The 25,675-nt window shown below is 39.6% G+C and overlaps 1 protein-coding gene across 1 annotated transcript in view; it reads left to right on the top strand.

The window, feature by feature from the left end:
- LOC111152298 (leucine rich repeat containing 1) overlaps positions 1 to 25,675 on the top strand; it is a 132,723-nt gene that overhangs the window by 80,725 nt on the left and 26,323 nt on the right. Inside the window, exons 3-7 of the mRNA XM_022510778.1 lie at positions 5,603 to 5,681; positions 9,263 to 9,352; positions 24,390 to 24,446; positions 24,725 to 24,788; positions 25,171 to 25,245. Coding sequence (XP_022366486.1) covers positions 5,603 to 5,681; positions 9,263 to 9,352; positions 24,390 to 24,446; positions 24,725 to 24,788; positions 25,171 to 25,245 — 365 coding nt within the window. The remainder of the gene's footprint in view (positions 1 to 5,602; positions 5,682 to 9,262; positions 9,353 to 24,389; positions 24,447 to 24,724; positions 24,789 to 25,170; positions 25,246 to 25,675) is intronic.

The following is a 25,675-nucleotide window of genomic DNA, read 5'->3' as shown; positions in this document are numbered from 1 at the left end:
GAGAAATGCCAGTGAGTAATTGATTTATCCAGAAAGATTTTGTTCAATGTATGGGGGCTACCATCAAAACAGACTGTGCACAGTCCTCCATGAAAGGAAATGCCCTGGACGTTTGTAAACTCAAGTGTGCCTAGCAGAAACCTGAGACATCCATCAGTCCAATCTATCTCCATCACTAGAGGGGTCCCAAAATGGCAATAGCTTTTCAGGAAGGGGTGTGGTCCACCATGAGGATTCTGGGCATGTAGGAAGAGAGCCCTCATTCCCCACTGAAGAATGTGGGCTAAGCCTCTGTATTTTGGGGGGCAGGAAAGTGAGGAAGGTAGAATCTCAGCTTGGTGTGTTACAAATGGATGTCCAGAAAAAAATATGTCTTTTTAAATTACTATTTAACTGATCGTATCTGTGGTGAAAGCTGTAGTCTGTCTCGGAAGCCCTGGGGTTAATGGTGCCAGGATTGTTTTCTGGTGGAGGTGAAGATATTTTTCACTGACAGAGGTTAGGGGTAATTTTCCATTTCTTGTATACAGACTGTAGTAACGGTCATATTGGTAAACTACAGATTCACTATTTTTATTTTTTAAGTACGATTATATCTCACTAATTTGAGGCAATTCTGATTCAGAAATAATCATGGCTTAGAGTGGGTCCAAATTAAAGGTTATCTTAAGAAAGTTGTAGGGAAAAGATTACTTAATTTTATAATCATTCACAGACATTTTGTAAATATCAAATTTTATGCTGTTATTCTTAGACTAGATGAGACAAAGCCAGTTTGAATTAATGAAAAACATGATTAAAATTTGTTTGTTTCACCTTATATAGAAGCTTGAACTATGGTGGTTGTTTGGACGTAAAAGTTTTAGGGGTACATTCCTTAATGAGTAGATGAAAATCTCATTATTTCTAATATTTTTATGTAAATAGGCGTTCAGAAGTTAATCATTACTGTTTCTCAGATAGTTAAAACAATGGGAAAAGCCCTCTAAATCATCTCATCTCTATTAATAATGCTACTGTTCTTCCTCAGATTATTTGGCCTTGAATGGAAACCAGTGGTCCTCTCTACTGGTTTCCCTCAAATATTAATGAAAGAGGTCAGACAGAGTGCCATGTGCTTTTATTCATGCTACTCTGCTTTATCCTTGGGACATCTCTAAGCCAGAGGTGATTTCCCCTTTTTATAGAAGAGGAAACTCCTTGTCTAGCAAATTAATTGTAAATAGCTCAACCTGGCATTTGGTAATCTGTTATCAAGAGCTTGCTTCAGCCTTCTCTTCACATACTCCCATATTGATATCCTGAAGTTTATGCTGCACCTTCTTTCCCCAGAACTTACCCTCTCTTCACTGCATTCAGTGTCCCATTCATGCCTGGGTTTCTCCTCCACTCTTATTTATTTGGTTCAAAGTGTAAGTTTTCTTTGTCTAATTTTCTCTTTTCTCTGAACTTGTGTAGCACCGAAGGTATGATGTGCTGGCATTAATTAAAAAAAAAAGTCTGTTGATGACTCATTTTACAGTTAAGGAAACCAAGGCACAGGTAGGTTAAGTAGTTTGCGCTTGGGCATAAAACTAGCAAATGCAGAAAACTGGTGCAGATTGCTCTTGTGGCTCTTTGGATTTGATGGAGGACAAATTGGATACAGGGCAAAACCATTAAAGAGGATATTCTAGTCATCTAGATGATTGAGGTCTGAACTAACTTGATAACAGTAGGAGTGGACAGAAAAGGATGGCCAGGAACAATAATTAGAGAATATGAGAGGGATTTGGAAATTGAATGTAAGAATTGGCATGGGGGAAAGGATTCAAATTAGTCTTTTAATGAGGTTAGTGCTCAGCCTAGGTTTCATTGAGAAGGTGGCATTTATATATTTTTTTTCATATTTTTACTCTCAAACCTCCTGTTTGTCCTGAGCAAAACATTTAAGGATCAAAGGGGATTTCAGCTGAGAATAATCTAAAAGCTTTATATTCCATCTTGTCAAAGATCTGGGACTAAGCAGTGTTCCTACCAGTAGTAAAATGAATATAATACTAACCTTATGGGAGAGTTCATGACTCAAATGAGAGAGCAACTGTTATAGGGGCTTAGTAACATCAGCCTATCATTCATTTGGCACTTGTGTACTGCTTAAGCTCACTACTGTGTCAGCTTTAGGGAAGCAGCAACAGACAATACCCACAAGGTCTTTCTTTCCAATGAACACAGAACTTTATAAAGGTGATTGACTGCAAACAAAATTATTAAAACTGTCACAGATCTCACAGAGGTGAAGCCTGAGAGTGGGTGAATCCAGTCTCATCTTGGGACCCATGGAAGGTGTCCCTGAGTATATGACATTTTAGCTGGGTATTATTTAAGGGTGAGTAAATGTTTTCTTCCTTGGTTTTTTATTCCAATACTTTTAGCAACCTAAAGCAAACCAGTACTCAGGACTCTTCAAACCACACCTTTCCTATCCTTATCTAAAGCTTCTATTTGTACAAGCAAATACATTCTCTTTCTTCAGGTTCAGAACGTGCATATGGTAGAAGGAAATGGTCTTGAGAGTCAGGAGACCTGTGTTCTCTTTGCTGATCTGCTACTTCTCCTGTGTGTATGAGCAGGTTACCCTAAGGAGGGAATGCCTTCCTATGAGGCAGACCTCTCTATCAGCTCTGTGTGGACTGAGTCCAGCTGTGCTGTGTTCTCTGGCACTTAACTTTTGTTACCCTCAGATCTCTAGATTCCAGACCAGCCCTGACCAGAGTTTCTCACAGCCACTTTTCATGTGTTCCCCTGACAGGCCCGTCTTCCCAAGCCTCAGTGATGTTTCTAGTGCTCTGAAGAATATTAAAGATGATACCTAATGGACATACCTTTCCGCTTTCTGTTTCCTTGCCTTTTTTTTTTTTTCCTTGTCTAGGATAGAGCAGCAAGTTGATGTAAAATGTGTACTTCTGTGTCCCGCTTGATCTTCTTTGGCACTTGTGACGTTCCTGGTGTGATGCATACACCTCTTTCCTCAGTCTTATAAAGACCACTCACCAGGCCTAGAAGTAGTGGCAGAAGAGGGACTGTCATGGAGTACACAGGCCAGCCAGCACCTTCCAGACCAAAGCAGGCCACGGCATGTCACTGCCTCACTTGCCTAGATAGCTGTGCTTGTTCTGTGATGGATTTGTGTGTGGTCATTCATGCTTAAGCACGATGGTGCTGTGATCTCAGCAGTGAGGCTCAGGCACTCAGTGGAATAGGCCTGTGATGATGAGGAAGTCATTTCATCTCTCTGAGCCTTACTGTCCATTTTGTACAATGGAAGTTAAAATAATTTATGTTGAGGTGAAATAAAGTAATACATCTAATAGACCTGCCTAGTATATTTGTACCTCAGGACCCCCAAATGTTTGTGTGTTTTAAAAATCCATTCCAGACTAAAGTCTGTGTGCATGTGTGTCTATAGCTGTGATGTTTATGAAACTAGGTGTTTGTTCTTTACTACCTTATATGACCATGCAAGGAAGAGAGGAGTGTAACAAGAATGTTACCACAAACTTAAATGATTTTGGCTTAGAAGTTTGAACTAAAAGCGTTTATGTAGCTTCTGATTACTTTGCAGTTGATGGACCAGGGCATCCATTTCCCCCTTTATTTCTCTCTTCTCCCTGCCACTCCCACCTGAGAAATATTAGGTATGTTTTGGCTCGGCTTGCACTTGTAGAATTGGTAGAAGAAACAGCATGGGACCAGGAGAACCTTTTCTATTTAAGGCCTTCTTAACGTTAATATGTCCAAAATAAATGTACCCTTGAAATTAAATGCTATAAAATAAATCTTTAAAGCCCTAAAAGCTGTAACCCCAGGTTTTGTACCAAGAGAAAGAGAAATTTAACAATTTTGGTAATTTCAAAATCAAAATATTTAGTGATCAGTAAACATAGGGAAAAATATTCAGCCTCATTAGTAATAAAAGGAACATAAAACAAAATGTTGCCAGGCTATTTTTACCAATAGTATTAGCAGGATTTTTGTTTGTTTGTTTTAAGAGTGAGAGCAGGGTAGAGAGAGGGTAAGAGAGAATCTTAAGCAGGCTCCACGTCCAGTGTGGATCCCAATGCGGGACTCGATCTCACCACCCTGAGATCATGGCCTCAGCTGAAATCAAGAGTCAGACGCTTAACTGACTGAGCCACCCAGGTGCCCCAGTATTGGCAGTTTTTAAAAGTCAGAGAAAGAAAGGAGGAAGAGAAGTGTTGAATTAGGCACCTCGTACAGGCTGATGGAAGTATAAGCAGTAAACTTGCCTTCCTCTAAGGCAGTTTAATAGTATTTACTGAAGACTGTAGACTTGCTAATGCCTTTGACACAGTAATTACAATTCTGGGAGCTAGCCTAAGGAAATAATCAGAAATGGATATAAATATAATTATAACATCAGGAACTTGGAAACAACCTAAATGTCTAACAATGAGGGATTGATTAAATGAAATATGAAAATATATGCAGTGGGTTTTCTGCCATTAAAAATGGCAAACTGGACAAATAAAGATGGGGAAAAGTTTGTAAAATGATGTACAGTGAAAAAAGCCCAAATCAGCATGAATCTAGTATTTTGAAATATAATCTTTTTATATACACTGTGTGTGTGCATGTGTGTGATGGCAGTGAAAAAAAATACATCAAAGTAAATCATTATCTCTAGGCGATGGAAATGCTGTTGGTTTTTATTTTCGTCTTTGGACTTTTGTGTAATTTCCAAATTGTTACGTTTATACCCAGAAGAAGAAAGCCCATAATTTAAAGATGCGTACTCTGGAATACTGTGTACTGATATAACTATGTGAAAATGTAAGAAAAACTAGCTTACTGGGAATTATGACAGAATGCCATCTGTGACTTCTGATAGGGTGATGGGACTTGGTGGTGGTGGTTTTTTTCCCTCCACTTTTCTTGAGGACTAATTGACATTCATCACTATATAAGTTGAAGGTAGAGAGTATGATGGTCTGATTTACATATATCGTGAAATGATTACCACTCAGCTAACATCCATCATTTTATATAGATAAAATAAAAGGAAGAGAAAGAAAGGAAAATAAATTTTCTCCCTTTGATGAGAACCCATAGCACTTCTCCTCTACCAATTTTCAAATATACTATAGAGCAGTGTTAGCTATCATCATCATGTTGTACATTACATCCCTAGTACTTACCTGTCCTATAACTGAAAGTTTGTACCATTGACCACCTTCATCCAATTTTCCCCCCTCTGGTAACCACAAATCTGATCTCTCCATGGGTTGTTTTTGGGTTTGTTTATAAGATTTCACATATAATTTGAGTTCCTACATTGTCTTTTTCTGACTTATTTCATTTGGTATAAGGTCCACCCATTGGCTCTTGAATAGTTTTTCTTTAATGTGCTTCTACTAAGAATATATCTTCTATTAGGAAAGCAAATATAAAATAAAGATAGAAAAATACTCTAGAAATCCATGCCTCATTTAGGTAGAGGTAGTACTTACTAGATATTTTCTTATGACTTTTGTCCATCTTGAGGATGATGAAAAGTAATAATGATGGTGGTAAATGATAGATGTTTTCTTTGCTCCTACAGATATTCCTGAAATTCCAGAAAGCATCTCATTCTGTAAAGCACTGCAGATAGCTGACTTCAGCGGAAACCCACTGACTAGGTAACCTTTCTGCTTGCTTTGCTGTCTATAGTACTGAGGATACCCTTTTTGAGAACCAAACCATGAACACAACCTGGTCACCCATCGTGGGGGTACCTAGATGGATGGCTATCTTTATCAAAGATGATTGACCTTCGGGGCGCCTGGGTGGCTCAGTGGGTTAGGCCTCTGCCTTCGGCTCAGATCATGATCTCAGGGTCTTGGGATCGAGTCCTGCCTTGGGCTCTCTGCTCAGTGGGGAGCCTGCTTCCTTCTCTCTCTCTCTGCCTGCCTCTCTGCCTACTTGTGATCTCTCTCTGTCAAATAAATAAATAAAATCTTAAAAAAAATGATTGACTTTCACAGATACTTGTTTATAAATCACACTGTGCAGTGAAAGACACACATGTGCTATTGATGGAACATTGAACAGATATTGGGTGAGGGGAGGCACCATGTAGTAGTATACAAAACAGGAGTGAGGACTACATTTCTGAAGCCATGTGAAGCACCGAAGTAGTTCATAAATACTCTATACTCTATTGCTTATCTTGTGGGGTAAGGCTGAGTTCTAAACTCCCAGAGAGCTTACCCTCTAGTTATCCAAGAAGTCCTAATAAGGGATGTTTTTTCCACTCCAGTAATGAAGCATACTTACTGTCTCAACTTTCCTCCAACTCTTCCTTTAAAACAAACAAAAACTCTGCTCACATCACTGTTCCCTTACTTTAGCAATAACTGTGAGGATTTCTTTGGGGTTATTCCTCCACATAGAGCCACCTGTCACTGTTCTACTACTGATTCCGATCTTGCTTCTTCTGGTATGACACAGCACCCTGCCTGGGCATAGCTGAGTGGTACTGTTATGAGCCCCTCCTCATGGCTGCTGGCTGAGTCATGAGGCCACTGATCACTGCCTTCCAGATGCCTGTGTTGCCAGGTTACCTGAATTGTTGTACACCTGGCAATGCAGAGGCAGTCCTCAGGAAAAGTTCTTAGAGGTACCTCTAAGCTGGGTGGGTCCATGTCTATGATTTCTAGACTCTGTAAGCAGCCTCAGAATAAATGTATTCTTCCCACTTCCCTTCTGTTCTTTTTTTTTTTTTTTTTTTTTTTTTAAAGGAAAATTGAGATGAGGTTAAAATTTGGGATACATATCACCCATTGCTTGGGTCTTTCTGGGTATGGACTGCCAGGGAATGTCTATTTGGTGTTGTTTTCCCCATATCTGGTACTTTTAAGAAGTAAATATGTTTTTAAAATATTTTTGATTTTCCTCTTTTGGATTTCAGTGAGTATGTTACTAATAATATCTATTTTTATGAAAAGCAGTAAATTCAGTAAGCTCTAACTTATCGCTGCCCTCAAGTCTTGTCTTCTTTCTTAACCATCATCCATACAGTTGTCCCCGTTCTTCAGACCTTTCTGTAGTCCCTGTCCCTGAGGTAAAGTCCTTGCTTCTCCAGGTGTTATGCCGCCTCCCCTTCCCTGTGTCTGAACTTGGCCTGTCTTTCCACGTTCATTGCCCTCGGTTGCTTGTGTCAGACGTCACACTCGCTGTTATAAAGTACTCATAGGTCATTTGTTTCACTCTCTGCTCTTTCTGCACTCCTGTAAGGTGTATATTCCGCATGACATTTCTTTGGGAAGCCTTTACTTACTCCCCAGAATCCCCTCTGCGGGGCTTCTGAGATGTTTAATGTGTACTTTTTTCATTAACACTTGGAACTTATATTTAAGTTTTCACCTTGACCAAGACTTCCCAATTAAACTGAGAAAGTTAACTTATATTCCTCTGTTGTTTATCATTTTATCTTCAGCTCTCCCTTAATTTCTGGAATGGAGTGAACTGAACTAAACTATTTGTCCTTAAGGCAGCTTGTAGGTTTAGGCAGCTGGGAAATTCTCATTATGCTGCCCTGGAGGTTTTTTTCCTTTTTTTTTTTTTTTTAAGCCATTCAATTGCTTAATCCCCTTTTCTACCTCTTTAGTTTTCCTTTTCTAATGCCTGCTGACACATGACTTTAGCATTATCTCAAAACTCCCTGGACCAGAACACACCCACATTGTAGGAGGCTTTACTCAGTTTTTATCCTGGCTTCACATTTGGGAGGTTTCTTAAAGCCTTTTTGATTTGGCAGGTGCACTCCTTTAAGAATTATGACGACTTATCTGTGAGTGGAAAGGACCTGAAACATTACTGAGTTTGACCTACTTATTTTATGGCTGAAGAAACGAGGCTGAGAGGCTAAATGACCTTCTGAGATGATGTGACCTCTGAGTGGCAGCTCAGACTAGAATTCCTTCTTTGAGCCCGATGTCTGTGCTTCCGCCTCACACTTACCGGTTCAGCTCTTAATGCTGACAGCCAGTAAAACAAGGAAGTCAGCCATTTAAAAATATCTTTTCTTTATATTGAAGATCATTTTAGCTAGTTTTATAAAATGATATGTACTTTAAGTAGAAACTCAGGTAAGCAGATGCAGTTGCATCTTCTTAAGTATAAATAAAAAAATCTTACCTCTGTTATGCTATGGAAGAGGTTTCAACTTTGTTGAAACCATTCCTGAGAATGTATCTCAGTCATAATAAAATCATAGAACTCTCATCTTGCAGGGCTTGGATTTTCTTTTGAAGCTTAGAATTACCTATATTTTATGTTAAACAGTAACCTAGAATTTGCTTTTAAAAAAAAGGAACCTAGAAAAAGGAAAAAAAAATGAAAGATTCTAATGCAGAGGCTATCGCTAAAGCAAGAAGTTCTTCCTACCCCTCCTCCTCCCCCTCCAAAAAAAATGGATCATGTGTTCTGTTGTCTATATCAGCAGATTTATGTATAAAGACCTTTGGCATTTTAGATTCAACAAGATCTTTTTAACTTTAGTTTTTTTTTTTCCTCCGTAACTGGAGGTAACCACAGAAATACTGAAAGTGAGCTTTCTTTGCAAGTTTTTGAATATTTTTATTTTGAAATCTAACTCTTCAGTAGAATTTAAGGGAAGTATAAAAAATTTCCTTTTGTATAGAACATAGTGAAACATATAATAATCTCAAGTGACTGGCATCTTAAATCGAGTTAAAAGAAAAATATTAAGAAAGCAGCAATTGCTGTCAATTGATCACTTCTGAGTAATTCATAGCCTTGCCTTGGGTATTATAATCTACAGAACAAAAATTATTTGCTATCCTATGTTTTATTATAATCTTCTGGGCTAAACTTTCTCTTTATTTTCTGCTAATCAATCAAGTGTTTTCACTCATAGTCACTTTCCGCTTCAGCAGCTGTTTACCTGTTTCTTTCTGCCACAGCATTTGTTCTCCTTTATTCTGAGAGCTTGCATATCTTTTCTAATTATTTCTGGATCCCCCCCACCAAGCATTTATCATGCCTCTGTACTTCTAGGTAAACCGAGCCTTGTGTTTTGTTCCTCATCAGTGCCTTCTGTCTAGGAAGACAAAGCAAACATGCCTTTTATACTTTAGTTTATAGGAGGTTATTTCAATTAACATATGGCAGAACTCATCGTATTTATGTCTAGTTTACACTGTACATGCACTTTTCTTTTTCAGTTAACAACATTTTGTTGTCATTACTGTTTCAGATTGCCAGAAAGCTTTCCTGAATTACAGAATTTGACGTGTCTTTCTGTAAATGACATCTCACTGCAGTCCCTGCCTGAAAATATTGGCAAGTAAGTTTTTTGTGAGGTTTGTGTATGTCAGGGTAGAAGGGTGTTTATAGCATCCACTCCAGCCTCCTCTTTTACAGCTCTGGTTTTTCTACTCAGAAAGCCTCTTACCCAGTCTCAAATCTCACCCTAAAGAAGGATCATAACCGGACTCCAGTATTTTTTGCTTTCAGTTGCCCCTAAATTTTTAGTGCCAGAAACGATAATGCTGCTTGTTACTACTGAAAAACCTAATTTGTTTGGACATGCTCTTTTCAAACTGTTGGATTCCAAAGTAGTTAAGCAAACAAGGTCACTCCAGTCGTATAGGCAGCTAATAAATTAGGTAGTGGTAGTGTTAGGAACTATCACTCAGTGATTTTATTGAAAACTTGGAGTGGGTACCCCTGAACAACGGCTGTGTCCACCAGTGTTTGTCCATACAGACCAGAGAATAGTGGGGGTGGGGGGACGGTGTGTTTGGAGAGCAGGTGTGGAACTGGGAGACTGATGGGGTGGGATGAGTACATTTCCACGTTCCTGGCTTAGAGGTCAGGGAGGACGGCTATGGCAAGAAATAAAAATGTTCTCTTACTCATCCCCTCAGATGAATTAATTATCTCAGCAGATCTTTTCCGTACCTCCAGGACATACAGTGGGTTAAGTCAGGCTCATTATTTTACCACTTAAACTAAAAGCCCAACCTGGCCGACCAAAGCTGGTGGACCAGTGTTCCCCAGGGTCATAAAAGATTTTCTTTGTGCTCACCTGTCCTGCCTGAGTCCTAAGGCAAAACAGAAATTTTGTTTTTGAGAACTGCAGTGTGTCTGACAGATGACTGTTCTGCAAAGGGTCTCTCTCCAGAGGTCTGTGGAAGTAGCCTGTTTTTCACAGACAAGTTTGCCCTCCTCTCCCTCCTATGCAGGCGGAAGACAGCCTGCAAGTTCATGCTTTTCTGAGATGCAAGCTGTTTAAACATTTGTCAGTAGACTTGCTGATGCAGTTTTGTGTCCTTAATGTCTCAGGAGGGGAAGGAGACAGGAAGCCCCCAGTACACTCTGAGTTTATGGGATCTGTTGCAGAGGAAACAATAATGTCTTACTGTGGATTTCATGACTTACCGCTTTTGTTGTGTCAAGATTCATGTATTTCTAATGAATATAGTAGTAGCCATTTAAAGATCTAAACTGACTCCTCTTCCTCCTCAGGAATCTCTGGAATCTAATTCCCTTGATACCCTCCTTCCTATTCCTTCTCAGCCTACCACTGCCTGCTTGCTTGTTCACCCCTTCCGTCTCCCAATTCATATCCTTTTTAACAAGCCTGAATGCTTTGAGAGAAAATATGTTCTTATAGACAAAAGTACCCGGGTCACTTCCCACTGCATTGTTTTAGTAAAAAGTGTTACTTAATAATCATTTTAGAATAAATTACATATCCTTTGTTCCATCTTTTCTCTTAGTATCTGTACTCTGTCAGTGTTTAGGATTTCTTGTTTATCTGCATATTCTGTCAATAGGAAGGGTACTGTTGTGTTTTGTTTTGATTTTAGACTTAATCATCTTGTGTTACTATTATGGCCTTATGTATACTGATTGCTTCTAAAATAAACTCTCACTTTGAATTTGTACCCTGTGGTGAATCATCACCCAGGAAATAAGAATACAAGGCAGATAAGTGAATCAACTATTTCCTATTAGGTCAATTTGTGAAAATGAAAAATGGGGAGTTTTCTGTTCCTGGTTGTTGTTATTATTTTTTTTTAAGATTTTTTTATTTATTTTGTTGTTATTATTTTTAATCAAAGAAGAGACTCCATGATTTCTACCTGTTGGATTTAAGATTGATGCACACTAAAGTAACAGCAAGTTTTCACTTAGTAGAAAAGAACAAAGAACAGACTCCTTAGTAAAGATTGGGCACCTCTGGTGTCCTAGACTGTGCTGGAAAGGACCTTGAAATAGTTGAAATGGCAAATTGTTGTGGAAATTGCATATATGCATAAGTATACTACATTTTTAAGCAAGTCAGTATTTGAAACTTATGGACTTACCTCATAAAAACAATTCGTCAGTTTCCCAGGGGATTCCCAGATGGTTTCTTGAGCAAATGGTTCTAGAGCACTGAACCAAATATTTAGTAACCAAACAGCTACTCAGAGATAGTATGGTTTTATAATTCAATTGGATTTGATATTCCAAATTGGAATTTGATATTCCAAAAAAATTTGAAAAGGACATGAATGGACATCTGAATGATCAGAGTTACTGTTATCTTTGTAGATTCTGAAGTGAGAGTTTTTGTGTAAATTAACTCAGCTTATGGGTCAAATGCACCAGCCCCCTCAGTGTCTGCCTTTTGAGCATCATTGAAAATGGGACCTCAGTTTCTCTTTTCAGCGACTAGCACAGTACTTGGCATGAACTGGGAAAGCTATGGATGTGTCAAGGACGTGGGCCACCTCACGATAGGCAGGAGCGTCCAGCCTAGAGAAGAGTGCGAGGCCTTTAGGGCAAGCCAACTGCTGTGCCTCAAAGCTGGGGCCTCCAGTGAGCATCTGTCCCATAGTGTGTTTGGTTTGCTGATGGTTGGGTAACTGGAGGAGTGTTGGGGGGTTGATGGCAAATTTGGAACAGGAGCACGCTCTTATGGTCTCTGCCCCGTGTTTCCCACTACTCCTCCCACACTACCACTGCATGGCCCTTGGGGGCACAGCAACATTTTCTTAGTGGCCCTGGTGATATCTAACTGGGGCAGTTATTAAATAGGTAACTCTAACCAACTTAAGTACTTCTGCCCTAACAACCTGGTAGCTATTTGAAAAAGCAATACCTATAAATGGAAAGAATAAATATTTTTATTTCATTTTTAAACATTGCCACATATTTCTGCCGGATGTGGGTCCCTGCCGGGCACTGCCCAGCCTCTCACACCGCCACCTCTTTTCCCATTCTACACTGATTTTTCACCCGGTAGTTGCCTTTTGTCACTGAAAACCCAGCTTTGCGAAGATACAATGTCTTAGAAGGAATGTCACGCTGTCTAGTGTGGAAACTGAACAATCTGAGCTCGTGGTTCACGTAGCGGCTAACAGATGTGGAGTCTTGCCGTGTCCCTCTCAAGTGTCAAGTATTCTGTGGTGTGCCTGTGAGCTGGCTGCTGCTTCCCTGGGCACCCCAGTGCATGAAAGCTGAAATTGTTGCTCCACTGAATCCTGGAGTGCCCTTTTAGGAACACTGGGGAGCACAGAGCCCTGGCTGTCAGAGTGTGGGAGGGAACTGGTATCACACGGGGGTCGTGCTTTCCAGGGGTGCAGAGCACTGCAGCTCACGTCCTACACTCCACGGCCAGGTGCCAGCGCTGTGGTTACTTTAATAAAGCAAGTCTCTCAAAGAGTAGAGTCCTTCTAATACATCTCAATGAGATGAGGAATAATCACGAAAATCTTTTGAACCACACTGGAGCACTCTGGTTCCCTCATGCAAAGTCACACATTTTTTCTTTTACTAAAAAGTTGTAATGTCCCCGATTTGCCGACCCTTTTCTGTGACTGCACATTAGCGTGGTACCTTGTCCTTCAAAGTAAAGGTGATGTTTAACAGTGAGTGAGATGCTAACTCGACTTCAAAAGATTTTGTTTTTAAAATTCATTTTTGTTAAAGATACAAAAACACAGCAACTTCTGATGAGTCTTCCTAAACAAGTGACTGACGTCAGCGGGGTGGGGAGGGGTAGCAGTTTATCAGCAGAATTTCAATAAAGATCTTACCATAAGCAGAGGATACTTTTAAAAATTAGTATGACGATTTAATAAATGAAGCTGAGAATATGGTTCTTCTTGAAAGAGTCAGTGTAACTTGTGAAGAATTTTTTCACCTAGCGTAGCCATTACACCAAGCATTAAAATAATTTAGAACCAATTGTTTTGTCCCCAGACATAAAACAAAAGATTGGCTACATAATACAGGGCTCTCACACTGACAGCCCAAAAGATTTTTTATTTAAATTTTTAATAAAATATTTTTAAATGCTTTCTTTTTTACTTAAAGAACATTAAGTGAAAAGTACCTCTGTGTACTTAAGTGTGTGAGGACCCCCATTCTGGAAGAGACTAGGAGTCAGTTAAGCTGGATGGCAGTTCTTCAGTTCTTTTTCAGATCCCTAGGGGTCGCAGTGAACTCTGGCACTGTGGAGAGTAAAAAAGGTGCTCTGGTGGGTGGGCTTTGCTGATCCTTGTTTGTGCCAGGGCAGGTCTCTCATTAGCTTTTTAATTTTTTTTATATTGATGTTGCATTTAACATTTGCTTGAAAAAAGTCTGCAGCAAATAATTTTCAAGTGAAGTGTGGAGACCACTGTTGCTGCTGCCCAGTACTACTTGTCTACTGCACCATGGAGCCTTTACCGTGATATAGACCCAGCACGCTTTGCGCAAAGCCAGTGCAAAGCTTCAGAGTCTGTCATGACAATGAGCTTTAAAATTTTTTCCCTGTTTCCTGTCTTTACCAACTAGCCGAGGTTTGTCCTCACTAAATGATTGAAATTCTTCCTCTTTTGTTAAGCCTTCTCCAACGATGGGAAGAGGTGATGTAGATCCTCAACGCACAGGTTCCCTGACCGATGCTTTACTGCCCGTGCAGTGAGCACATTAGTCTTTTATCTGTACATAGAGGTTTAGTGGTGTACATAGAGGTTTAGTGGTTCAGTGTTCAAGTGTTTGCACCTGGATCACATTGTACGCTGTAAGTGGGGGAGTCTTTGGTTGTTAAACTCTCTTTGTGTCTAGACCAACCCTAGTGTTGCTCCGTCATAACGAATGAGTAACCGGGATCAGGCGCACGGTGTTACCTCCTTCACTCTGCTAGCTTCCAACCTGATGGTAGAGGCAACCCAGTTAGGTTCTTAAAGCTTTTTGAGGACCACATTGGCCTCTTCCTATGCAGTCAGTTTTCTGACTTAATGCCATATTTGTTGATTAAAGAAGAAACTATGGAAAAAAAGAAACCTATCTCCATTGCACTTAAAACCTTCTAATGAAGAATAATTGTTGTCCATTAATATTGCTTAGTTTCCCTGATAAAAGGAGCCATTAGGGAGAGATTTTAGTATATATTTTCAGGGGGAAAAAAATCTCACCAGAAGAACTGGTAAGCTTCTTCGTTTTAAGATTTTTTTGTATTTATTAGAGCAAGTAAGAGCAGGAGGAGGAGCAGAGGGGGAGAGTGGGTCTTAATCTCGGGACCCCTGTCGAAATCAAGAGTCGTACGTTTAACTGACCGAGCCACCCAGGCATCCCAAGCTTCTTCCTCTTAATATCAGTTCTGACATTTATCACATTTCCTTTTCTGCTTTTGTTACGAGACAAAAATGAGAAAGCTCATAGCTAATTTTGATGATCAGTGAGAGCAGCTGTATTAATATCCATGAGTTGCAGGAAACTGAGGAGTTGGAGGAGCCATGTTGCTGACATTTACAAGGGGGGGGGTGCTCTGTTAGGCACATATACGGCGTCAGTACAGCAATACTACTCGTGGTTAGTGTTAACCATCCTGAGTTTCGTAAGCTTTGTCTGTGAAATGGGGATAGATAGTTCGCCCAGGTTGTGTTGCTGGTGGCTGGAAGAGCTGGGATTTTGAACTTAAACTTTGTTCCATGAAGAAGCTGTACTTTCTATTTCTTGAAATTTTTTACATGTTTGCATTTTATAAAGACCTCTTTATATCCCTTTTAGAAAACCCTGGGGGTAAAATTAAGTAAATAACTACATATCACTGAAATTGCCAGTTATCATGGGAGGGCAGCAGCCAAGAAGGGAAGCATTCCTTATGGTCTTCACAGAGTTCCCAGGCTTGGGTAGGCTTTAAGGACACTGGCTGAATAATACTGACTTTTCATATAGGCCCTTGAAAACACTGTTTGGTGAACAATGACTTTTTGCTTTTCTCTCACTAAAACCTCTTGGAGGATTCTACCGGTAAAGCCAGGAAGGATACTTTTGCTTTAAGGAGTTTTCAAATGTTGGTATAAAGTGTAAGTGAATTTGTCTTTCAAAAACCATGCTAATGAAATATTTTTCTTGAGATCAGTTTTATCAATTTCTACTCAAGTAAATCCCACACCAATTTTTTTTTTTACTTTTCAAAAATGGGTTAGCCTGCAGATGAACATGATCTTACATAGAAAGAATCCTAAGGAATCCACAAAAAGCTATTGGAGTTAGTTAATGAATTCAGCAAGATTACAGGATACAAGATTAAAATGTAAAAATCCGTTTTATTTCTATATGCTAGCACTGAGCAAACCAAAAATGAAATTAAGAAAACAGTTCCCTTTATAAAGCACCAAAAAGAATGAAATAGTTAGGAATAAATATAACAGAAGAAATGTAAGACACGTATATAGCAAAGTACAAAACATTGTTGAAAGAAGGTAAAAATGACCTAAATAAATGGAAAGACATTCAGTGTTTATGGATTAGGAGACTTAGTATGGTTATGATGGCAATACTCCCCAAATAAATCTACTTATTCAACTCAATCCCCATCAGAATTCTAGTTGGCTTTTTTTTTTTTGTTTTGCACGAATTGACATGTTGAGCCCCAAATGGAGATATGAGACCCAGAATAGCCAAAACAGTCTTAAAGAAGATGTGCAAAATTGGAGGATTGACACGTCCAGATTTCAAAATGTAACTAGCAAGGTTCAGTGATCAAGATGTGTGGTACTGACAAAAAGATAGACACAGAGTTCACTGGAATAGAATTGGGAATTCAGAAATAAACCCTTGCCATTTATAGTTAACTGATTTTGACAGGAGTGCCAAAACAGTTCAGTGAGGAAGGATAGTTTTTTCAACAGATGCTGTTGGGACAACTGACTATCCATCCATATGCGAAAGAATGAAGTCCCACCCCTACTTCACATCACATACAAAAATTAATTCTAAATGGAGCAAAGACTTAAATGTAAGAGCTAAAACTCTTATAAGAAAATGGGTAAATCTTCATGACTTTGGATTAGGCAGTGGTTTCTTAGATGTGACACCAAAAGCCCACACAACAAAAGAAAAAATGGATAAATCTGGACTTCACCACAATTAAAGACTTTATGCATCAAAGTCCACTATGAAGAAAGTGAAAAGAAAATGTGCAGGTGGGAGAAAATATTTGCAAATTATGTATCAGATAAGAGCTTTGTATCCACAATATATAGAGAATTCTTAAAACTCAACAGTGAAAGATAAATAACCCAATTAAAAAAAATAAAGATGGAGATTTGTCCAAAGAAGATAAACAAATGACCAATAGTCACATAAAAAGATGCTCAACATCATTTTAGTTATCAGATAAAAGCAAATCAAAACCACAGTGAGACACCACTTTAGACCCACTAATTCTAATAAAAACCAATAATAACAAATGTTGGTGAAGATGTGTAGAGACTGAAGCCCTCATCCACTGCTGGTGGGAATGTAAAGAGAAGCATGCCCCGCACTTGAAGGAGCAGGTCCCACTTCAAAAAGCTGGAAATAGTTACCATATAACCCAGCAATTCCACTACCAAAGAGAATTTAAAGCATGCCTCACAAAAACTTGTGCGTGGATGTTCATAGCTGCTTTTATTTGTAATAGCCAAAGGGTAGAAACAACTCAAATTTCTATCAGTGATTAACTGATAACCAAAATGTGGTATATTCATCTAGTGAAATATTTAGCCGAAAAAGTATTGGGGTACCAATACATGCTAGAACAGGATGAACCTTAAAAACATGTTCAGTAAAAGAAGCCGGATAGAAAAGACCACATAGTGTCTGATTCCATTCAAATGACATATCCAGTATAGGCAAATGCATAGAGACAGAAATTAAGATGAGTGGTTGCCAGTGCCTGGGGTAGGGAGTGAGGGAGGGTAAGTGTTGGGAGGGCAGAGCCAGGATAAGAAACAACCTCTGATGGATATTAAATTTCTTTTTAATTAATTAATTAATTAATTAATTTGTATTAACATGTAATGTATTATTTGTTTCAGGGGGACAGGGCTGTGATTCGTCAGTCTTACACAATTCGTAGAGCTCACCATAGCACATACCCTCCCTTATGTCCATCACCCAGCCACCCCATCCCTCCAACCACCCCTCCACTCCAGGAACTCTCAGTTTGTTTCCTGAGATTAAGAGTCTCTTATGGTTTGTCTCCCTCTCTGGTTTTGTCTTGTTTCATTTTTTTCCTCTCTTCCCCAATGATCTTCTGCCTTGTTTCTCAAATTCCACAGATCAGTGAGATCATATGATAATTATCTTTCTCTGACTGACTTATTTTGCTCAGCAAAATACCCTCTAGTTCCATCCATATCGTTGCAAATGGCAAGATTTCATTTTTTTGGCTGCATAGTATTCCATTTTATATATACACACCACATCTTCTTTATCCATTCATCTGTTGATGGCCATCTAGGTTCTTTCCATAGTTTGGCTTCTGTGGACATTGCTGCTATAAACATTCGGGTGCATGTGCCCCTTCAGATTTGTATGTTTGTATCTTTGGGGTAAATCCTACTAGTACAATTGCTGGGTGGTAGGGTAGCTCCATTTTCAACTTTATGAGGAATGTCCATGCTGTTTTCCAGAGTGGCTACACCAGCTTGCATTCCCACCAACAGTGTAGGAGGGTTCCTCTTTCTCCACATCCTCACCAGCATCTGTCATTTCCCTACTTGTTCATTTTAGCCATTCTGACTGGTGTGAGGTGGTGTCTTATCCAAATGGCCAACAGAAACCTGAAGTTTCTTTTTGGGCGATGACAGTTTTCCAGAATTCGGTAGTGGTGATGGATCTTTAGGCCAACTTTAAACCTGGTGTTGCTGAAGGATGTACCTGGGAGGCTGACCTATTTATTTTTGCAGGAAATGCTCTCTAATGTAGCCTCATGAGTAACGCGCTGAAGTCGTTTTGCCTCAGTTATTCACCTAGTGACAAGGCGGTACACATAGGCAGAGCCTCCAAGACCTTCAGGCCATGAGGAGTGGGAGCAAGGTTGAGAGGTTATAAGACTCCAGTGGGAACTTGTAGAGAATTTTGAGAAACTTGGGAGCCTCTGTTTCCATCTGGGGGCATTTGTCTTTATGTATCTGTCTCCATGAAATTCCTTATCCTTGGTTATTAAAGAAACATACCCTCAAAAAAAAAAAAGAACAAAAATAAGTTAGTCTAAATATATCCAAATATCTCTACTCTATTTAAATTTGCTCCTCAAAAAATAGCATTCTTATAGGAGAAGGAATATATAACGGACTGGCACAGTGCCCAGAACGTAGCTATCAGTCATGAAATGGTTATTATCAGTAAACATTTAATTATGCCATTTGCTAATAAAAGTAGAGCAAGTACACAGGCCCTGGGTTCCCTGGCAGATGGAAATAGAGGGTGTGGGTCTGATTTTGTGTTTGCTACCCTTGGGAATGATGACCTTAATTTTAGTGGGCCTTTTAATAAATTTTAATAAGGCCTAGGACCAGGCTGCTTACCTATATTGTATTAGTGCATGCTGCCTGAAAGGGATAAATCTTACTCCCCCACCCCCACCCCCCTTTTTTTCTTAAAGTTTTTGAGAGAGACAGAGAACAAGAGAGGAGGAGGGTCAGAGGGAGAGAGAGAAGCAGGATCCCCGCTGAGCAGAGAGCCCAATGCAGGGCTGAATCCCAGGACCCTGACATCATGACCTGAGCCAAAGGCAGAGGCTTAACCCACTGAGCCACCCAGGTGCCCCCTACTCTTTTTTGAGGCCTAGGAATTTCTATAAAATGTTTGTTTCAAAAACAAAAATAAAGATTTTTAGAAGTTTCTAGAGCAAAACCACCATAAGGAAATTTACCACAGATTTCTTAAATACTAATTTGGTATTTAAAAGGCAGAAATTTTATGCAAACTCTCCCTGTCCCTAGTAATTGTGGTGTTTTCTTCTGTCAAATAATATTACCATGAATATTTATAGATTGTATATTTTAATGGTTTTATAGTGTACTACCATTTGTTTTCTTGTTCTACCTCAATTTATTTTATTCTTTAGTTTCTTAATGATTTTGGCTACCAAAATGGAAAAAAAAATCCAAGTGGATTAAAAGGGGATTTTTCAAGTATAGTGGAGAACAGATGTAAATTCTTTAAAGTAACCACTCATCCAGTCCCTGAAATAGAATCCTAAAAATACAGATGGCCTACATTCTGACTTACGTTATAACTTTTGTCCCTGCTCTCATGAACTGTGTAAAACATTAAGCATTAATGTGTTCAGAAGAAATGCTTTAATGTACTCTTTTTCTGTAAGAGCTCATTAAGTTGTTTGTGGTGGTTATTGTTGTTTTACCCCATTTGCTGGTAGAAATGGTAGAAAGGAGTTACAGGAAGAAGAGAAAATCATGTTTTTGTAGGATGGGGATGAATTCACTCCAGTAGTATTGCATAGAAGTTTAATTCGCCAAATATTAAAGTTAAAGAGTAAAATAACTGTTAATGAGGGAATAATTAAAAAAATTAAGGTGTATAAAGAAGTGAGATACTATGCAGTTATTTAAAAAAAAATACAGATATTTATAAATAAGAAATGAGACAAAAATCTGTGTGAGCAGGGACGCCTGGGAGGCCCAGTTAGTTAAGCGTCTGCCTTTGGCTTAAGATCCTGGGATTGAGCCCTGCATCAGGCTCCCTGCTCAGCTTCTCCCTCTGTCTGCCTGTCACTCCCCCTGGTTGTGTGCTCTCTCTCTCTCTGTCTCTCTCTTTCAGACAAATAAATAAATAAAATCTTTAAAAAAAAAATCAGAGCAAAGCAAAGTACTAGATGTGTGTGGAATAAGTTGCATGTGAAGACTGGGAAGATACTTGATTGTCTTTGCATGAAAGAGAACTCTGCATGAATACATAAGTGACTAACAAAAAAATAGGTGATTTTCAGTGAGAAGGGTCTCCGTGGTGGGAAACTGGATAGATGAGGGAGGAAGGTGGAAAGAAAACTTACTACTGAATACTTTGCTGCATTAGTTTTCTCATCCCCAGAGCTGATTCTTATAAAGGGCTTACAACAATATCTATCATATAATAAGCTGCTGGTATCATTGCTAGTAGTTGAAGTGTTAAAAACCAGTAATTCTCGTGTTGCATCTCCAGTATCTCATTTTCTCACGTGTAAAATATTAGAAACACCTGGCGCTTTCTTTGGTCTCTATACTCTCATGTTTTAACTGAAGTGGCTGATAAAGACATGTGAAGTCTGAGTTTCCTTGTTTCTCTCGTCCTAGGGATTAGAGCCTGGTCTCAGAAGCGGACAGAACTGTGTCTGACTCCCCCAGCGCCGCATTTGCCAGAGCACATTTTTCTTTATTAGGTGCTATAAGGGAGGCAGAGGTGTTTGTGCTACGTTGAATAGGTTGCCTTGATGGGAAGGCACTATCTTGACATCTGGATTGAAGATGCATGCTGTATTCTGAAAGACTAAGGGAGACCATTCATTCATTCATTCAGTCATTCCATTTTATATTAATTTCTCTGGTCTAAATCTGTATTCAGGCAGATCGCCTTTTATGTCAGCTGTTAGTAGAATAGTTTGGAGAGGGTAGGTAGCTGGTAGGATTCTTCTGTACTTGCTCTGGGACTATGCAGCTTGTATCTTTCAACAAGTTGGCCAGGGCCAGCAGCTCACTGTCTCTGGGAGCTGCACTTCAGGGAGTCCTCCGTAGTGGGGATGACTCCTGTGATGGAGAGTGTCCTGTAGCAGGGCATGCCCACTTAAAAGGTACCTGACTGCACAGGCCTGGGGGCTGTCTCAAGGAAATAAGGGGCAACACTCGCTCTCTTGACTTGATGGGAAAATGGAAAACGTAGTTTACCCTAATTGCCATAGTAGATACGATTATCTTTATTTTAGGGGAGGTTGGGATAGCACCTGAGCTGGGCAGTCCAGCAGCTACTTAGTGAGGGACAGGCCAGAAGTGGAGCCAGGGCTAGGCCCTGTCTCCTGCCCGACCCTATGTACTCTTCTCAGAGTAGCATTTAGCCACTGGGTCCACAGAGCCCGATGGAATGCTTGAGTTCCTTCATTTTAAATAGTTTAAAGTTAGGGGAAGTATTGCCTCAGAAAAGCTCTTATTTTAAATACTTTGTTTTAAATTAATTGTTGAATTTTGAAAAGTTAGAAAAATCAGGCATTTTTTTGTTGTTGCAACACCCATACATTCTCATTCCCCTCCAGGCCCCCAAAGAGTAGAAACTAAGAAGTTTTGGAATCAGAACTTTTTTGCTTAACAGGATGTTCTGCTTACTTGGGTGTTAGCATGGTAGTGTTAGCATGGTACGTTGACTGTAACAGGTCGTTAGCAAGTTCTGTACACTTGGAAGTCTGCGGGCATTTTTGCAGTATTTTTGCTCAAGCATTATTGCTTTTAGTAACTGTGGCCTGTGCTTTTTACCTCAAGAGAAAATGTAAAGTTAATTTAAAAATGTGTATCCTGTTTTTAAAATGACATAAACCTGTAAAAGTGCTAGTGTCCTTGGTGCGGTTAAGAAGGTAAGACTGACATATTTGCCCCAGATTGATAGCTGCTTTTAAAACCGAAATTATAAAGAGATTCCAGAGAATAGAGGGCCCCTGAGACGCCTCAAGGCGTTGTGGGGTGAGGGCTGGAGTTTTGGCTTCCCACCAGACTTGGATCGTACCTTTGGCCCTTCCTAATGGAATTTATACAAAGCACCCTGTTCCTAATTGTGTCCTTGGCCTGTCATCACCCAGCCGGGACGTTACTAATCAAGAGTATGAGAGAGTATGATGTGTGTGAGGAGCTGTGTGCCATGCCAGAGAGAGTGGGCAGGTGGTCCAGGTCAGGCGTGAGGCCTCAGGACGACGCTCATCATCAAGGCCTGCAGAAAACTGCTTTTATTGTTATTTTATTTTACTTTTTAAAGATTTTGTTTATTTGTCAGATTGAGAAAGAGAGAGAGCACAAGCAGGGAAGGGGAAGATGCAGAGGGAGAAGCAGGCTCTTCTCTAAGCAGGGAGCCCCATGCAGGACTCCATCCCAGGACCCTGGGATCATGACCTGAGCAAAAGGCAGACGCTTAATGGCTGAGCCACCCAGGCACCGTAGGAAAACCACTTTTAAAGAGGGCATTCAGTGATGCCTGCCAGTAAGGTTTGTGAAGCAAGGACTTTTTCCTTCTTTTATTAGTGTGTGCCTTTCATGCGTCAAAATTGGTGTGAAAGCAATGAATGTTGAACAGATAAAATGACAATTTCATCAGTGATTGTTAAAATATGAATGTGAAAATAGCTAAAGGTTACTACCTCCCCAATGAAACTGGCCAGGGTTTACACCAAAGCTGAAAGCAAAGCAGTACAGTGTTTACTTATCACCCTCGTGTACAGGTTGCTTTTGGAAATAGACGCCAGGTAATTCCTTCTCACCTCCCTCTCCTTCCCATTCTTCTGTCTTCTGTGTGAATGCCTGGCCCACCCAAAGTAGAGCTACATTGCTGCAACTTCAGCCTTCCTTTTTTTCTTAAGAATGTCAGCATTAAATTCATAATTGTTAGCAGGGATTTTGATTTTTTAAAAAAATATGTTCTGAAGAGTTTTGTTTGCTTCTGCCTTAATTGTGAAAAGTACTCAGTTTTCTAAAATTGGAGGAGATACAGAATTTGTGCATTTCATCAAGTTAAGATACATTTTCCAGCAAATAGTCTTCGCATATGTATATATATTGTTTGTGCAAATCAGATTTACGTTTTCTGATGTTATGAAACCAGCTTTGGTTCTGGCTTTTATGTTGGAAGGAGAATGGAAGATTAAGGCAGATTAGAGTGTTGGGATACGGTTTGACTCCTTGTGTTCTGTGTGCTTACATGGTAAAAGTCCTCCAAATTTGAACATTACTGTGGTGATACGAGCAAAACCTTGTGTTTTGGATTGGTGCAGAGCTTAGTACAATACCTGGTGGAGTAATAGATGAATCTGTTACCTTCCGAATCAGTAATGCATGCCTGTGCTGACGTCCCCTGGGCATGTGAGGTTTCTGGTGAGGCAGAGCCGCCACTGCATACGAAGCTTCCACCCAGATCATTAGTGTCCTGGGAAAACATCTGTCTCCTTTCATCGTGCTCCTGGTAGGCATGGATTACACCCGAGAGGCAACAGAATCTGCAGAAAAGGATGCTACTGTGGTGTTCCATAGGAATGAAACAAACATTACTGCTCCCATTTATTGAATCGGTCTTGTGTTCTGGGCACCACGTGAGGTGTCCTTGATGCATTTAAATGGCCATTATTTCCATACTGTTGCTTCCAGGTACTCTGAGAATTTGTGGTCTTTTTTTTAAAGATTTTATTTATTTTTGGGAGAGAGAGAGAGCGAGAGAGAGCCAGTGAGCATGAGCAAGGAACAGAGGGGGACAGAGGCAAAGGGAGAAGCAGAAGCCCCTCTGAGCAGGGAGTCTGATGCAGGACTCCATCCCAGGACTCTGGGATCATGACCTGAGCCGAAGGCAGACACTTAACTACTGAGCCACCCAGGCATCCCTAGAATTTGTGATCTTAGGTATAGCATGTGGGCCCTCTGGACTGAGATGCCTACTACTTTCAAACATGATTGGTCTCTCACTGATGTTTGAAGAAGAGCTCTGATCTTTGTGAGATTAAAGGCATTACTGTTTTTTATGGTACCTGCACATATTTGACATTCTAAAGTCTAGAAGCACACAGTTGGCTTCTATCTTGGTTCCAAGCAGTGGTTTGTCTTTAAGGACTACTGAGTTATTTTCACATATCAACTGTACAAGTATTTAAATAAGGGTGCCTTACGTTGATGATGCTTCTCTTTTTATTTTAATATTAAAACTGAGGGGGTAGATAGTATGTTGTTTTTAATGAGGGTAGGGGTAGTGGTTATACATATTTTTCTACTGGGAGGAAGTGACGAGGTTTTATTAAGAATTGCTATTTGTGGAGTGTATTATGAAGGGGGGAATGGGAAGAAGGATCTCGGGAATTTTCCTTATATTTTTTTCCTCTTGTTCATTTCTAGTCTTTATAACCTGGCTTCCCTGGAACTGAGAGAGAATCTTCTTACATATCTTCCTGAGTGAGTCTCTGGGCAAAACAAGAGGGGATTTTGTACTACATGAATTTCTTCAAGTATTTAAAAAAAAAAAAAGTACTACAGTACTTTGTCAAAAAGAGATTCTGTGTCTTTTGGAAAGTTTGGGAGATGCCAGCCTTCCCTTAATAGTTTTTCCTTGGTAAAACTTAGAGCCATGCAGTCCGAATGTTTTTGGAAATGAGTCCAAGTGAGGAATACCATGTTGCTCAGCATTTCTAAGTACGCTCTAAGAGTTCCTTCTTCTTCTTCTTTTTAAATAGCTCTCTTACCCAGCTGCGGAGACTAGAAGAACTTGATTTAGGAAACAATGAAATATATAATTTGGTAAGTCTGTACCAAAGAGATTTAGATTTAATTTTGTCCCTATGTGTCATCAAAACATATTTTAGGGGAAATCTGTAGGGGTGTATTTTCACAGATATAGCTTGGCAACATGAGAGAATGTGCTTCAGTTCATACATGTTAAGAATTGTGATGTAGGGGTGGGGAGGGTCAGGACTAGAGATGACGGGCATAAATGGAAATCACCAACATTCTTGGAGAGCACTGGGAGTGCTTTTAGGATGGGGGACTTGTATTGGAAAAGTCCCAACAGACATCCTGTATAGTACCCATTTATTAACTATTGAATTGGGATTCTTTCTTAGTGGAAGACTCAACATTGGAACTTTGTTACCATAGGATTATTTTTGTTTGTTTGTTTTAGCCAGAATCAATTGGAGCTCTCTTACATCTAAAGGATCTCTGGTTGGATGGAAATCAGCTGTCAGAATTACCTCAGGTAAGTGGTGATTTTACATTGTTTCCCCCAAATTATAAAATAACCACAGGCACCACTCATATATTCCCTGCTTCTATGTGAAATTTTCTATAACGGGGATCTTGAAACCAAAAACATTGGTTGAGAAAGCACATTTGGTAACATATATTAAGCATTCATCATGCTACATTGCCACAGAAAAATTGAAAGCCTCAACCCACCATTTCTAAAGATAGAAAATACATCCTTTAGTTGGTGAAGTCTGTATTTTATTTCATCCTTGCTCCCCACGTGGCTTACTTCAAGCCCAGCAACTTTGTAAATTGTGAGGACTTCTGATTCTTAGATGGTGTCCATTTCTGACAGTCTTTGTGACGTGCCAAGTGCTTTGGGATGATTGTGACCACATTCTTTTCTGTAATAGTTGATGTAAAAGAAATGTTAAAAGCTT

Source organism: Enhydra lutris, unplaced genomic scaffold, assembly GCF_002288905.1.
Source record: "Enhydra lutris kenyoni isolate GAN:26980312 unplaced genomic scaffold, ASM228890v2 scaffoldscaffold28, whole genome shotgun sequence".
NCBI classification, from domain to species: Eukaryota; Metazoa; Chordata; class Mammalia; order Carnivora; family Mustelidae; genus Enhydra; species Enhydra lutris.
The sequence above is the reverse complement of the archived record's forward strand: the minus strand, read 5'-3'. Positions and strand labels throughout refer to the sequence as shown.